This window comes from Dermacentor silvarum, chromosome 3, assembly GCF_013339745.2.
Source record: "Dermacentor silvarum isolate Dsil-2018 chromosome 3, BIME_Dsil_1.4, whole genome shotgun sequence".
Taxonomy (NCBI): domain Eukaryota; kingdom Metazoa; phylum Arthropoda; class Arachnida; order Ixodida; family Ixodidae; genus Dermacentor; species Dermacentor silvarum.
In genome coordinates this window covers 129779389-129794908 of record NC_051156.1, presented here as the reverse complement: position 1 = coordinate 129794908, position 15520 = coordinate 129779389, and the positions used below count along the sequence as shown (strand labels likewise).

Sequence of the window (15520 nt, the reverse complement as noted above, 5' to 3'; positions counted from 1 at the left end):
GTGGATGTACAGACACTAATAAACTACAAAACAAAGCGTGTGGTACCATTTGGCGATACCCAAAACAAGATAACCTCCTCTCTTTCGTAAAAGGAAAAGCAAAAGCCAGATACACACGCAGGCATGCCGATACGCAGACTTTGAAAAATTATGTATCGGCCTTACACAGCTCGATAACATCCAAAAGAATGTGAGATCAGCTTCGTAAGTTTAGAGGCGGCTACGTTCCTTACAAGATCCCCATACTCTCACCCCCAGGAACGCAAACAAGCAGACATGTTAGGGCAGCATTGCCATCACATATCAAGCTCAGTAAACTATTATGCTAAATTAAAAGAAAGAACGTAAGCAATCACCAGAAAAACAAAAGCTTCCGACAATTGGAAGTTCTGAGAGATCGTCTAATGCCCCCTTAACACTCCAGGAAATCAACAGAGTACTCACTACTGGCAAAAAACAGCACCCGGTCCGGACAGAGTGCAGTACACAATGCTCGCTAACCTATCCCCCAAAGGCGTGGAGACCTTGCTTCGTTTCTTCAATGTAATCTGATTACCGGGAAAATTGACGAATCAGTGGAACAAAGCCATTGGTATAGCCCCTTTCTTGAAAGCTGGAAAGCATCCGAAAACATCAACAAGCTACAGACATCTAGCAATCAAAAGCTGTCGTGCAAAGTCATATGAAATCATTATAAACATAAGATTTACATGCGTGCTTGAAACCATGAATCTGCTGGACCCCCTTCAGTATGGGTACAAGAAAGGTTACTCTACAATAGATCATCTAGTCCGGCTAGAACACGAGGTACGTGCTGCCTTTCTACACAAACAATACTGTGTCACAGTTTTATCCGGTCGTGAAAAGGCACACGACACAACATGGAGGTTTGGTATTTTGAGGGACATAGCGGAGTTGGAGGTATCCGCGGTATAATGCTCAAATGTGTAGCCGATTCCACCTCCGACCGAACATTTCAAGTGCGTTTAGGAACGGTGCTGTGATGCGTATTCATTCAGGAAAATGGTGTGCCACAGGGATGCGTATTAAGCACAACACTGTTAGTGGTGAAAATGAACTCCGTAAATAATGTAATTCAATCATCTGTAAATCACTCGCTATACATATGTGGATGGTCTGCAAATTGCGTGTCGTGCATCGCACATGGCAACCTGCGAACGGCAAACTCAAATTGCATTAAACAAACTCACGCAGTGGGCATCTGAAAACGGTTTTCGTTGCTCAACGGAAAAGAAAAACTCTTAGTGCTGTCTTTTCAAAAAAAGAGGCCTACAACCATATCCATCCTTGAGCACAGGAAGCCGAACTACTGGTAAAGCAAGAGCCCAAGTTTCTGCGTGTTCTGTTTGATGAAAAGGTGAACTTTCTCGCACACATAAATAGTCTTAAAATTAAAGCGAACAATGCACTTAATATCCTCAAAGTCCTGTCCCGGAAGCGCTGGGGCTCTGACCGTAAATGCCTGCTGCACATTTACCGCTCTTTCGTACGTAGCATATTAGACTATAGCAGCATCATATATGGTTCAGCCAGACTGTCAAACATCCGACGGCTTGATCCAGTTCATAACCTTGGACTACGACTGGCAAGTGGTGCTTACAGGACATCACCTGTCTAGTGTTTATACGTTGATTGCAGTAAGCCTCCTTTACAGCAGCGCAGAGCACTACTAACTTTTTCCTACATACTCAGAATCCAGTCATCACCAAAACACATATGCTACAACACCGTCACACAGCGCCAACTCACGATTACACTACACAAATAAATCGAACATGATTAGACCACTTCTTCTGTGGTGTGAGAAATACTGTCGTGATTATGACATTCCTCATGAGGTCCTTCAGGTTGCTAAAAGGCCACAACGATTATGCACGGTGATGCGAGTTCATAAGGATAAACTACACGTACGCGTGCCGGCGCACGAAAGCTCGCACCCATGCGCATTGCGTATGCTGCGCCTCGCGAGTAATGGCAGTTCGAACCTACAACACGCGCGCCAGCGCGCGCCCACTTCGCTCACATTTTCGGCTTGGTAGACATCGTTTCGTCTGGTGCCTCGGGCCAAACATACCCGAGCCAAGACAATTCGCTAACAACCATCCTGTTGATGCTATTCGGACGAGTCTGGTTAGGCCTACGGGCGCCGGAATCGCAGAACCACTCTCAGAAATTGAATGAGCCATGCGCGCACAACTAAGGTTTCAGGTGAGTTTAGAGAAAGTGAAAGCTCATTTCAATTATTACTGGCGATCAACGCGAATGAGAACGCGAACGAGAAATTCACGATGGAGCGGGAGCCATGGGTGCCGCCATGTGGGACAACGCTATTTCTAGCCTGCGTAAACATTAGATATCTATGCCCGAGAACCGCTTCGGCGCGTACGATCTGTCCTGCATCATCTGCGCATGCGTGAGGCGCGTGGGCACGAGCTTTCGCGCGCAGGCACGCGTACGTGTAGTTTGGCCTATACAGTTATGCGATTAGGCATTGACCCCTGTAAAGAAAAATGACGCCCCACACGAACACATTATACAAGAATTCCGCGCTCTTCAGGACAAATATCAAAATTACATAAAATATTACACTGATGCCTCTAAGACAAAAGAACACGTAGGTGGGGGGGGGGGGGGGTGTCGTGACCAAAATTGGGAAACAAGTATTCGACTACCACAGCATGCCTCTGTTTTCAGGGCTGAAGTCTACGCAATGTGGACAGTAGTTCAAAAGATCATCGCATACAAACACAAAAACGCAGTCATATACACTGATTCCTAAAGCATACTGAAGGCTCTACAAGCGAAATCCGAATGTGAACTACTGTTAGGGGATATTTTAAACATGCTAACGTGAGACAAAACGACAGATCAGTTAGGTTCTGCTGGCTACCAAGCCATGTTAGGACACCGGGTAATGAAGCAGCTGATAGATGCGCACCAATGGCAGGGTTCAAAGACATAACAAACATTCCCATATAAAGATAGTATCCGTGATATTTGGAAAGCTTTGAGTACAAAATGGCAACACGAATAGGACCATTGTACGAGCAACAACCTACATCTCGGTTGTGGCTTGAGAAGGTGTACAATGGAATACGTAGCCCGCTTTCGCTCTACAGCTTCCGTATTACTTCTTTAAATACAGCCTTTGTTATTATCAGCTTCCACGCATCCAGGCTCATTGCCTTTTCACCCACTATCGTAGCTTAATGGCTGTGGCACTGTGATTCTGAGCTCGAGGTCGCCAGTTCGGTCTCGGTCGCGGTGGGCCTTAGTGTGTTCTAAATAATCGAAGAATTTAGTGTTTTCTAAATAATCTGAAGTCTACCAACTACGGCGCACCTCATATTCAAATCGGGGTTTTGGCACGTGGGATCTCGGAAGTTATTATAGTCCACCTTTCTCCTTCTATCTTTGAAACAAAGGCCTTCAGCACAATAACTATGCTGTACTTAGCTCTGGAGGAATAATTCGACATGCCATAAAGCAAGGTATGGTCAATAAGTTGTTGTGCTCTTTTCACGCGCTACAGATAAATTGTTTTCATCCTCTCATTTTCTTCTATAACACAGCATTCTCAGTATCAGATGCCCTTAGGTGGATTCAAACGCTTGTGCTCGGTGCTATCATTTGTCAGTGCTTATATTTCTCTCTTTTCGTTTCGGGGGCATTTGGCACAAGATGTACGAGACATGAATTATGATTAAAAAAAAGCTTGTAACTGTGTATCATGCAGGAACTGCAGCAGACTCTCTAAAAACTTATTTTCACTCACCCAACGAGCGTTGTTTTCAGGAAAATGTGGCTTCAATGCGGCCTTTCATAGGATTTTAACATCGATCGCTACTGTTTAAAGGCGCACCAAAGGCCGGTGTCGAGCACATTGCGTTGTCTCAGAAGCCAAGCACTTTGGGCACGCTCCGTGACCAACTTTTGTCGATCCCCAAGCCCAAGTAGAGGATGGTGTATGGGCTACTGCAGCCCGGAGCCTGCTAAGGGATACTCTCTGCGCCCCGGTAAGCTTACGGGGAAGGAAGCAGAAACATGGAGCAATCAAGCCACGTGTCTAGTGCCTGAGGTTAGATTTCAGTATCTTGGTACAGAGCGTGGGGATCCAAAGTAAGAGATACAGGCTTCTCAGATGAGGCAGGCGAACGAGCCAATTGGTGCGCCGTGTGGTTAAAACGATTCCGACCATGCCCCTGTTCCCACTGCATCTCAATACTGGAAATTAAGGACTAGCAGAATCTGTCGATTTCATTTTATTTCTGTTCGATGTAATTTCAAGGTTGCCTTCCTCATCTCAATTTTTTTGTTGCCCGATTTTTTATCGCTGTCGACACTTTTAATGCAACATTTATTGTTAACGTTGTGGTGCATGTGAACACTTTCACCGCACTGAGTCAACGTTTTTCAAACGTTGGCAATGTTCTCGTTGTTGCTTTTTTTTTCGTTTTTTGCGTGTTTTGTTCTGCCCTCCTTTCAAGTGACTGCGAAAGGCGAGTCTGTTGCCAAATGCGGGTGATCGACGATGTATTCCGCTCCTCTTGCCAGCCTACTTACCGCAAATTTCTGCCGGAGCGCCGACCGTGGCTGGAGATAGTCGACGTGCTTTTTTAGATGGCCCATTTTTTATTGTTACACGATTTGCCGTTTCTCCGTTTAACGGAAACAACGTGACATAAACGTGCTCTTTGCAAGGCCATCACGAGCGGCGCGTACTGCTCCACCTAGTACGTTTAACCGCTACAGACTTTGAAGGTTGCTGCAAATTCACAATGCGGCTTCATAATGATGACGATATGAGTCCTTTTTTGAAATATGTTGGTGAGATAAGCAACCAAGCTTGTTCCTTTAACTTTCGGGCGTATTTGATTTTCTAAATACCTTTATGAACTAAGAGTGATAAACACACTCTTTTACACACACTGTCTTTTACTGTCTCCTTGAAAGGAAAACTATAGGGGCGCATTGTTTATAGGCATTGGTATGACCTTAGGGCACCTTCCGCCATATTCAGTGCGTAATGTGAGGATTACGCACTCAGGCTTTATGTGGGATGATTAAGAAACTATACAACCACGTTGAAGCTAATCACAGTGAGCTGCTTTATAATTGTACCACACAGCAGTGTCTCGTGTCGATTTTAAAGGCCATATAAAAATCACTGACTGAGGATTGTACATGATCTGATGCGATGCTATCTTGTCAGGCATGTAGACTGCTGCGGAACAGTGATATAGTACTTTGGTATAATATCTGAAAATAATGTGGCGTGTTAATAGACACATTCGAAATGAAGGAGGACTGTTGCAAGGAGATGATTGTGAAATATCATAAACATATAGCCACCAATTATAAGACAATAACTATTTTAATTCAGGACGAAGGCCTCCCGATTGATCACTAATGACATCTGGCTTAGGCCAGCTAAACCTTACTAATCTTACGATTTTTGAAATATCATCGCAGCACCTAATTCTGTACCACCCTCGGCTGCGTTTTCATTCCTTTGGCGCATTCTGAAATTCCAATAGACCACCAGTTATCTGTCCTACACAGTATCTCGTCTTCATAACTTCATTACGTCCTTTGAATATCAACTAAAACATCGGCTACCCCCTTTTGTTTCTAATGGACACCACTGTTTTGCTTTTCTTAACGTTACGCCTATCACTTCCCGTTCCATTGCATGTTGCACGGGTCCTTACCTTCTGCTAAAGTTTTTTGTTAGCCTTCAAGTTTCCGCCCCATATGTAAGTATCAGTAGAACAGAATAATTGTCCTGGTAGAATCATTGCATTCTTCAGGTACATATATACCCAGATTATTTCACATTACAAAGAGATAAAGAACATGGCTTTACAGTGCCTTCTAAGTGACTCGGGGTGTTTGTCAAGTCTGATCCTTCTCGGTTATGAGGGTAAACTTGTTAATTCGGTTTGTGTGCTTTAACGCCCGTTTCACGTTAAGTGTGGCCATTATCTGATCATGCAGACCAGACAGGTATTTTAAGAAACGCGGAGGTATGTAAACGGCAGCAGCCAGTCGTAAAATCCAGACCTTCTGACGATAGAGATAGAGCAATTTTATTACGAGCAATTTTATTACATCTGGTCGCTTGTAACATACCATGTTAGAACACTTTCATAAAAGTGCAGCATTAAAGCATTCATTGAGCGCTTCTCTGAACTGAACATAAATGAGAAACTGCTTGCACTTGAGTTATTCTGAGGATGTTTTATAACGCGTTGCTAATGAAAAGATCGTTATCCCTTTTTTTGTGCAAATGCGCAGGGCTTTTTCAGCAGGTCGGATGAAACGTTAAGAACAGTAGGCTGCAATATGTGGGGGCGACACGGTAAGTTTTTTTTTGTTGTTGTTGCATAATTACGAAACATTTAATGTCCTCAAGCCGGCTTCATTAATTAATGCGTTTCCTGTGTTTAGTAGTACGAGTAGAAAATTCGAATCGGAAATCTTTATTTTTTACCGGTATTGTCATCACGAATTAAAGAGAACGCCATACTCTGAGGTAAAAGTGTGTAATTGTGAAGCAAACATAACGCCGATTATTGAACGATGTAGAAAAACACAAATTGCCGTTTTTAATTTCGTTGAAAAACTAGGTAACTAATTGCTAGGGATAAGGCCAATTATTCTTGCTAGGTAGATCGGTCCAGGTTCCGGAACGTCGTGCCGTGTTCTTGAAATCTGCCATTTATCAGTTTTACCAATGAAAGTTTAGCTTTGAGCCATAGAAGTTTAGGATCACTATTTCGTGGAAGCACAAATTAAATTTCACCTAATAGTGAATGCACTTTGGCCGAACACTATCCATGTCTGTCCAGTAACCTTGTAAGCATATTGCACAGCGTTTACCTTACTCGCGGATAACACAGCGATAGCTAGGATTCCGTCATTCTGTGCAAGGTCTCACTCAAGTTTCAGTGGCGAAGGAAATGTGCGGAGGATTGCAATAAATAGCTAAAAACAGAAGTACATTCCATATGCCCTTGAACAACAAATTAAAACGCTTCTCTAGCACAATGAAGACCCTTGTATTATATGCCGTGCTTCGTAGTAATGATACGTGTACTTGTTTATCCGTTCACCACGGATCGTATTTCGAAAACCCATTAACTACCATGAGGCGCCTTCATTATCTGCAATTTACTCGAAGGCTATCGTTGATTCTATCCGTTGTCTATGTTCTCGCCGAACCTTGTGTTATCAGATTGTATGCGCGAGGCAAATCGTGTACTTTCTGGAAGGTTGCGAGCAACAGCGATTACACTGGAGCCTTGGACGAGTCATGTATAAAAGCCGACGGGCTTGACCAGCAGATCATATTTTTAACGATGGACGAGTGTAGTCCCCGCTATTATTGTGCTGTGTGTTACTTGCTTTTCTGGGCACAGGCATGCCCGTGCAATAACGAGTTATATTGGTAATATAGTTTTTACACTGCGTCTTTCTTCGTCACTACAACGTGGCATCTGGCGGACGTACTTTTGCGTTCATGTACCCCAAGCCCCGACAAGCACAGACCATGAAGACAACACCAACGTCGTCTCGGAGCATATGGCGGGCTGCACATTCCAAAATTTGCCCCCGGAAGACGGACTTCTACCTGAGACAACAAGGAAGACCGTGGGCAAGTCGTCAACTGCTACGATGATGGTCCCAGCTTCGCCTACAGCCTTCCTTCTGAAACGGCGCAGGGATTCATCGACTTTCCGTTGATGATTCTTTGAAGATCCTCAAACCTGGCTGGAAACATAGGAGAAGACCTCAACGTTCAACAACTGGAGCGGCGAGGACAAGTTGAGTCATGTCTGCTTTTCTGTGGATGACGCTGCTCAGATCTGGTTCAACAACAGAGAGACCCTAGGGACGTGGTACCTATTTCGGGAGAACTTCTTGAAGACCTTCACGAGCGTCGTACGCAATTAACAGGCCGAAGTTCTTTCGGTAAACTGAGTTGAAGTAGTGAACGAGAAAATCGCGATCTTCAAGAACAGGTGATCTTCAATCACCTGATCCGCCTCGCTGCCAAGTTCGGTTTCTGATGCGGGACGTGAATGAACAGCTGCTTGCCGGATTGATCTGCAACTCAGCCAAGACCGTCACCGAGTTTGTACCGGATGCCACAACAAACAAGAAGACACGGGAAGAGCTGCAGAAGTTGTGCCCAAGGTCGCGGCCGCAGGTGGCATTGATCGCTGACATAATGAAGGAAAACATCAGCGGTCACTGGAAGAACCCTAAGTTCCCTCATTGCCGCCACCCCAGCCGGAAACGATGTCCTACGCCGCCGCAGCCCGGCGCCAAGTTCCCCCTCTGCGCCTGCGCCAGGGGCCAGTTCCGTCGCCAGCCGCCGCCGTCAGCAAGCGAGCCTGTGAGCGCACGCAACGCCACAAGGAAGACGGGCATTTCGCGTGGCCCCGACTACTGCCCACTCTGCTACCACTGCAGACCCTGCATGGCGACCACTGCCCACTCTGTTACGTCAATCGTTTGTGCTCATACCAGGATATAGGTCTACTAGGGTTCGCCATAAAAACACTGCGACTACAGCTAGGCGAACGACCTATTGCAATCGCGGACTACAACGCTGCCACTCTGTTACCAGGAAATCACCCAGTACTTTAAGTTAGCTAGACAAACGCTAGCGCCACCTCACAAAAGCCTTACCAAAGCTCAAGAGGTTAAATGGAGACAACTCCAAACCAATACTCTTCCAAACCCGGTCCGAATGCACCACATTAACCCAGACGAATTCAAACCCGATTGCTCGAAATGTGGTCAGAGAGCCACAATGGAACACATCTTTTGGAACTGCCCCGCAGACCCCCCATCCGAAGAACTCCAGAAGCTTGTAGGCTAGCAAAAGTGGGAGACCCTGCTGGCCAGCTCTGATCCGGAAGTACAAGTCCGGGTCACAGCGCGAGCCCAAGAGGTCGCCTTCAGCACTGATTGAGGGCCATCTGGTGGGGTTGCAGAACCCATCACTCCCAGTACCGAGAATAAAGTTTTATGACTGACTGCCACTCTGTGTAGACCTCGGCAACCTTCCCATTCGCCGTCACCTGGCCACTACCTATCACTGCAGCGCCGACCATACATTGGCCTAACGCGTGGCCGATGCATTTGCATATGTAGCACTTGCGCCTTCCCTGTGGCACACCAGGCGTCGCACCGTCGAGATCGATGTAGCATCCGCGTCCACGTTCGCGTCCTTTCCGTGTTTGCTTCGACGCTGTAGTGCTCGCTGTGAATGTTTGCGGCGTCCATACCTTTGCGCGTAAACCACGTTCACGAAGTGAAACGTCAGTGACTTTTTACAGCGGAGCTGCTAAGCTTTCCATAAGTCAGCTTCGTGCCGACAGAATACCCGGTTTATCTGTGCATCGCCGAGCCACGCAACCTCCTCGCCGCACACACGTGCGTAGGGTGGAGTCTCGCTCCAGCATGCGTGAGCTTCGCCTTGCCCTTTCTCCAGCCGAGGAAAAGGAAATGTTCGCTTAGCCGTGACGTCACTGATACGCTAGAAAGCTCTGAGCAGCCGGCGTCGCCTCTTTCGTCAAGTAAACACGCGTGCACAGCTACTATGAGGCGACCGAAGAAAAGCAAGACTCCCGAGGAAAAAGCAGCCTACAAGGAAGCTCGGCCGGGACTACTATCGACGAAAGAGAGCCGATCCGGCCCATCGCGCCGAGGCCGCCGCCGACAAAACGCTATCGCTGAGCCGAGGATCCCGAAGAGCTGCCGTTTGCTCATACCAGCCTGACGTCGAGGATGAATACCGGATCAACGATGATGATGACTGCTTCTGAAGAACTGTGCATGCAATAAATTGTGATGCACATACTGCGGCTTGTATTCGTGTGACTCTGCGGCTTGGGTGGCTTACCGGCCTGGCCGTGTATGACCTCGCAAGAACTTGGCGACACTTAGTATGAGCATAACTAAGCCATGCATAACCTCGTAAGACTCACCAAAACCTAACAACGCTTGGTGTGAGCCTAGCCAAGCCATGTATAACTTCGCAAAATTTATCAAAACCTAGTAACACTTACCAAAAGCCGGAGCTAGCTCCGCTGTGACCCAGTCATGCACCACTAGTGCAAACTGCCCACATTTTTTACACTGCGTCTTTTAATACATAACCATTCTTTGGGCAGTATCCCAGCCCCATCACCCGAAAAGGGCAATGCCTTCTATCTGAACAAAAATGTGTAATTTGCAAAGTTAACACGTTTATTCGTTACATTAGTACAAAATTAGCTGATTGGTCTAAGCGATAAGGAGCATTTTAAACAAAAAATTTAAACAAGCATACCTTGAGATACACAGGGATCCATAGAAAATGCGTGGGGAAGATATAGTAGGTTGGGTCAACTAAAATTTGGGGATAGGCCAACGTAGAATTTGGAGGTGGGCCAACTGAATTTGGGGGTGGGCTAACTTAAAAATTGGGGGTGGGCCAACCTAACTTGGGGTGGGTAAATTTGAAATTTAGGGGTGGGCCAAATTGAAATTTGGCAGGGGGTAGGCAAACTGAAATTTGTGGTTGAGTCAACATAAACTGGGAGTGGGTCAAGTTGAAGCTTGGGGATGCGTCCACCTAATTTCGAGGGTGGGCTGACTTAAACTTGGGGATGAGCCAGAATGAAATTTGGACACAGACAAACACACATTTGGGGGTGGGGCAACCTGGAACTTCCAAGTAGGTGAACTTGAAATCTGGAGGTGGCCTAATTTAAATTTGGGGGTGGGCCAACATTAAATTTGCATGTGCGACCACCTAAATTTAGGATGGATCACCTTTTCGCTTGGAGGTGGTGGGTGGGCCAGCTTTAACTTCAATTCCGCGTGGGCCACCTTGAAATTTGGGTGTGGGCCAACTTGAGATTTTGGGGTGGCACAATGTCCAATTGAATGCTGCTGAGTATCCTTTCAGTTATGAATTCCTCGCGGGCATGCGGTCGCGTTGGGACACTTGGCGCGTTTTAATTTGGCCTTACCGAGGCGCAGTTAGAATGCAGACGAAAGCTTGAGCAGACAAGGAATGCGGGCCTAACACACGCTTGTGAGAGCGACAGCTAGGACACGGAGCAAGAAACCTTTAGGAGTGGAAACTCTGCCAGTTGCGGCGACCAGAAAATGTCACAAGCCCGCGAAGCCACTATCGTGCTGGCGGCACCTGGCGGCCGACAAATAAATTATCGCCGTCTTGGTTGCCAAGGCAACCGGTCACATGTGTTGCTCCCGTTCGGCCGCGCGCCTTACAAGTTCTACTAAGGGCGCTCACGCGTCCCACCTGCGTCCCATCCACGGAGTAAGATCCCATCTCAGGCTAGCAAATTCCGAACAACGGTACACTGCACGTATCAGCGCTGTTAGTATTACGGCCCTCGAACAGACACCGACAAGAACAGTTGCTGTTAGAGTTAAAGGCCCACAAGAACATCGTTACGGCGTGCACGCTGAAGCGAACGCCCGTGTCGTCTGCTTGGCGTCTGCTTTGAGCGTGAGACACGGGGACCGCCGAAGAGAACGCGCCCGAGCAGCCCGCCGGGCTTCTGCTTTTTTAGGGGCGAAGCTCCTTAGGGTGTGGGTCTGTCCCTCCTCTGTAGTATGTAGTAGTAGTAGTCGTCGTCGTAGTAGGCAGCCACGTCTTTTATGAAAAAAAAAATTCTGAAAGTTGTGTCTGTAGCACGGAATTGAACCAGGGACCCTCGCTCCCGAACGCGCGGCGCTAACCACTACGCCACGAAGCGCACATGGACATAGGCACCACGATGACAGTAAATACCCAACATTAACGAAAGACTGCGCGTTTCTAACGCGTTTGTGCTAGCGCGTTACGGCCCGTGTAAGAAGCTGGTGTAAGACGCTGTGGCCTCTCCGCCTTACCCCCGTATTCATAAACGCTGATGGAGTCGGCAAACGCGGTGCACGTTCCGGCATGTGTAAACGGCTGCGTAAGACGCTGTGGCCTCTCCCCCTTAGTAGAGAGTACTGCACGTTTCTAACGCGTTTGTGCTAGCGTCCCCTTAAGCGGGAGATGGTGCAATTATAATGAAGGGCGCTGTTATAAAATAGGAATGACGTCACATATGGCGCGTGTCATTGGTGGAAGTCAATCGTTCGATTTAGTGCGGCGAGACTGGGCGAATTACACGGAAGATTCACGGTTTACCGATGATTCCCCCCGGAGCTTCGCCCACTCATCATCATTCACCCCGTGGATATGCGGTGTTTTATTGCGATAGCAATTATATGGACACTCAAAAGCAGATTTCTGCCGTCGGCGTCGCCGTCGCCGTCGCCGTCGCCGTCGCCGTGAGGTTCCGTATGACGTCAATGGAGATGAAATCGTGGCCGCGCGCCGCCGAACGCTGTATGTGCGAGTGAAAGGGCGCGAGGGACGCGCTCTTTCACGGGGAGTGAACGCACGGCGGAGAACAAACGCGCGTTCTGCGCCGTGCTTCCTTAAGGGCTGCAGAAGTAGGCGTCTCTTTCCTCCTTTACAATCACCATATATGTAGAGCAAACGCGCCTTCTTCTGATGCGCGAGAGGCCGTGGGGGAGGGGGGGGGGGAAGGGGGAGGGAAGGGAGGCGACGTTTAGCTGCGGCACCAAGTGCCTATTTATATCAGAGGCTCCGGCAACAGTCACCAACGCAGCACGCATTTTGAGCGAACGCGGGCAAAATGCCGACGGCGTCGACAACAGTTCGGCGCGTTGCCGGTGCTGCTGCATGTCCAAGTTTATACAGCTGATAAAGCTAATATCATTACTCCGTATATCTCTCTACAAATTTGCTATCGCAATTGATGCTTCACCTTTCAGGTGAAACTGCGACAACTTTTTTTTTTCGCCGCTGCTTGCATGACGCACCGGAAAACGCCACCACTGCATGCGCTCCCGTCGGCGCATACTAATGCGACGTTATCTGGTCGCACGCGAGCGCCTGCGCGGACGGTGAGTTTCTACTCCTAAATAATCTTCCTCCATGGCACGGAGCAAATAATCTTCCTCCGTGAGCTAGGAGGACGTCGTCGCGGCGATGCGCTCTCCCCTCACGCAATACCTCACGCGCTACTGGGACAGCTGGTGCTCTGTTTCGCCTGCTCTAGTCCGTCGAGGCGCACTCGGGCCCGGCGATTCGGCTCAATTGGTACGATCGCTCTGAGGGGGCCGGATGCGGTGAGAAAATCTGACAATTGTCTACTGAAGCCTGAGCATTTTTTGCCAACGGAATTGCCATGCGTAGACGCGCATCAGCTAGCAAAAATAAGTAAGCGAAAGCGAAGTAGTCACACAATGTTTAGGCACTACTAGACACTTCTCAGAATTTCTGTACCTTTTTTGACTGTCACTGCAACGTGGGAATATGACTGCACAGACAAAGGTATTAGGAAATACGTAATTGAAGTGCTACCAAATTGTTTTTTGGGTGCCTTGGAATTGTAGATGTTCAGCTGTCACATCATTTCGTGAAGAACTCCCTACTGTGTATAGCTCTTCGCCACACATACCATGCTGAAAGCATTGCCGACATGTGCAAAACAATATTTGCGACAAACGAACCAGATATCGTAGGATTGACAGTCATAGCAAACATTGTGATGAACCCAAAAGTAAACACCCAGCAGATCTATTGCGGTGACCTTTAGCGTTGATCTGCAAATCAACGTGGCCACACTGGAGCGCAAAGCGGGATCAAAAGAAATGACATGAGTCATCAACGCTTATGTGCTGCCATCTATATTATGAGCGCTAAAGTCTGCCGACAAGGCAACACCTTCACGAAAAGCATTGTTTAGCTGCGGCGCGCATTAATCATCCTACACGCAGGAATTATTTTCTTTTGCATGAATCACAACGACGCAGCAACATTTCTGATGAGTCATTTTTCGCTAGCCTTGTACGTTGGTATGCTCACAAATAACTAGACATGTTGTAAACAGGCATGTTTTCTGTGTACAACAGGTTTCCGCGACGAAATATAAATTCGAAAGAAAAGCACCATTTAGACGTGAAATAGTTGGTTGTTGGAGCATTGTAACCACACCGTGAAATAATATCGAAGAAGTTACAGTAAAGTTTTTCTCAACCATGGTTGTTTGTTTACGAATGAAGGAAGCCGAGCACTGCCCACACCGAATCACATCGTAGGGTATTACCGGTTGTCCGAAAAGTAACTATACAGTAAGAAAAATATACAAAACTGTGATGATAATTGTGAATGGCATCGCAGTTTCAAGGGAGATATGACGGCGAAAAAAGCTTGTTACATAAAGTAGGTGGGGTACACTGACAGGACTGGTGTACGGAAACAATACTCACATACTGTAGGAGCTACAGACAGCCACTACCAGGCACATTGTCGAGATAACTGCAGCAACCTTCCACCAAATGTTTATCGATATGCAGCTTCATGTGCAGACAAGTCTTTAAGCCGTCGGCCGATACTTTCAGCATCTCCTTTAGTAATAACTGCACTGCCGTAAGTAAAAATTTAACTTTTAAGGCAACCATTTCCACTGAACTGTTGCTTTTCGGACGCCCGATACTTTCACCTACTCACGCATGCTGCTTCCATTGCAGCTTGTAGCCATGTCTCTGGTTACATGCTTGCGTTGTCGAGCAGCCAACCCTGCTTCGTAGCTTTAAGTAGCAAGCAAGTTTCCCAGTGACTTGAATACCTATTTGATAGAGATACGAAAACGCCAGGTTCATCATAATATTACAGTAGCCACTCTCAAAGAAATGTCATTATTACGCGCCGTGGTTGTTTAGTGGCTTTGGCGTTGCACCACTACGCATGAGGTCGCATGATCAAATCTCTGCGACGGCGGCCGAATTTCGATGGAAGAACGCCCAGCTACCGTGCATTGCTTACACGTTGAAGGTGGTCAAAATTAATCCGGAGTCCCCCACTACGGCGTGTCTCATAATCAGATAGTGGATTTGGCATGTAAAAGCCAAGAATTTAATTTAATTTATATTTCCTCATTGTAGTACGTGCACTGTGCACTTGTGTTGCAATGAAAATTGCTTGTAGGCATATTGTCAATACATAACGTTCAGTTCTTGATGTTTTAATTTCATTTTTCATAACACGAAGAGCTCTAAAGCGGTGCCTGAAAAGGAACCTCTACTGGTGCAAAGAATGGAAGATGCCCACAAGAAAGATGTAACTGCGAATGGAAAACCGAGGATTGTCAAGTAAGCAGCCAGCATGTAAAGCTACCAGCTTTGTAATGTTCACTTAGTATCTTAAGGAAAACCTGCTCCTTATAAACATTGGTCTATTGGTTCAGGTAGTCTCTGGAACAAAAGAAGATGATAATTAATACTACCAAGCAATGCGACTTTGTTTGGTTACGTATATTTTGGCTATTGCAGTAGGCAGTGCCATTGTGTGCATGTTGTTATATGTAGTGTAGCTGATATTTTACATTGAGTTGCGGAGATCAAGGAA

The 15520-nt window shown here is 46.9% G+C and overlaps 1 protein-coding gene across 1 annotated transcript in view; it reads left to right on the top strand.

Annotated features, from left to right (window-relative positions):
* Window positions 1-15520, top strand: part of LOC119445782 (monocarboxylate transporter 12) — a 93019-nt gene that overhangs the window by 27842 nt on the left and 49657 nt on the right. Inside the window, exons 2-3 of the mRNA XM_049663616.1 lie at window positions 14482-14542; window positions 15164-15264. Of these exons, the coding sequence (XP_049519573.1) occupies window positions 15209-15264 (56 nt within the window). The 5' untranslated portion in view covers window positions 14482-14542; window positions 15164-15208. The remainder of the gene's footprint in view (window positions 1-14481; window positions 14543-15163; window positions 15265-15520) is intronic.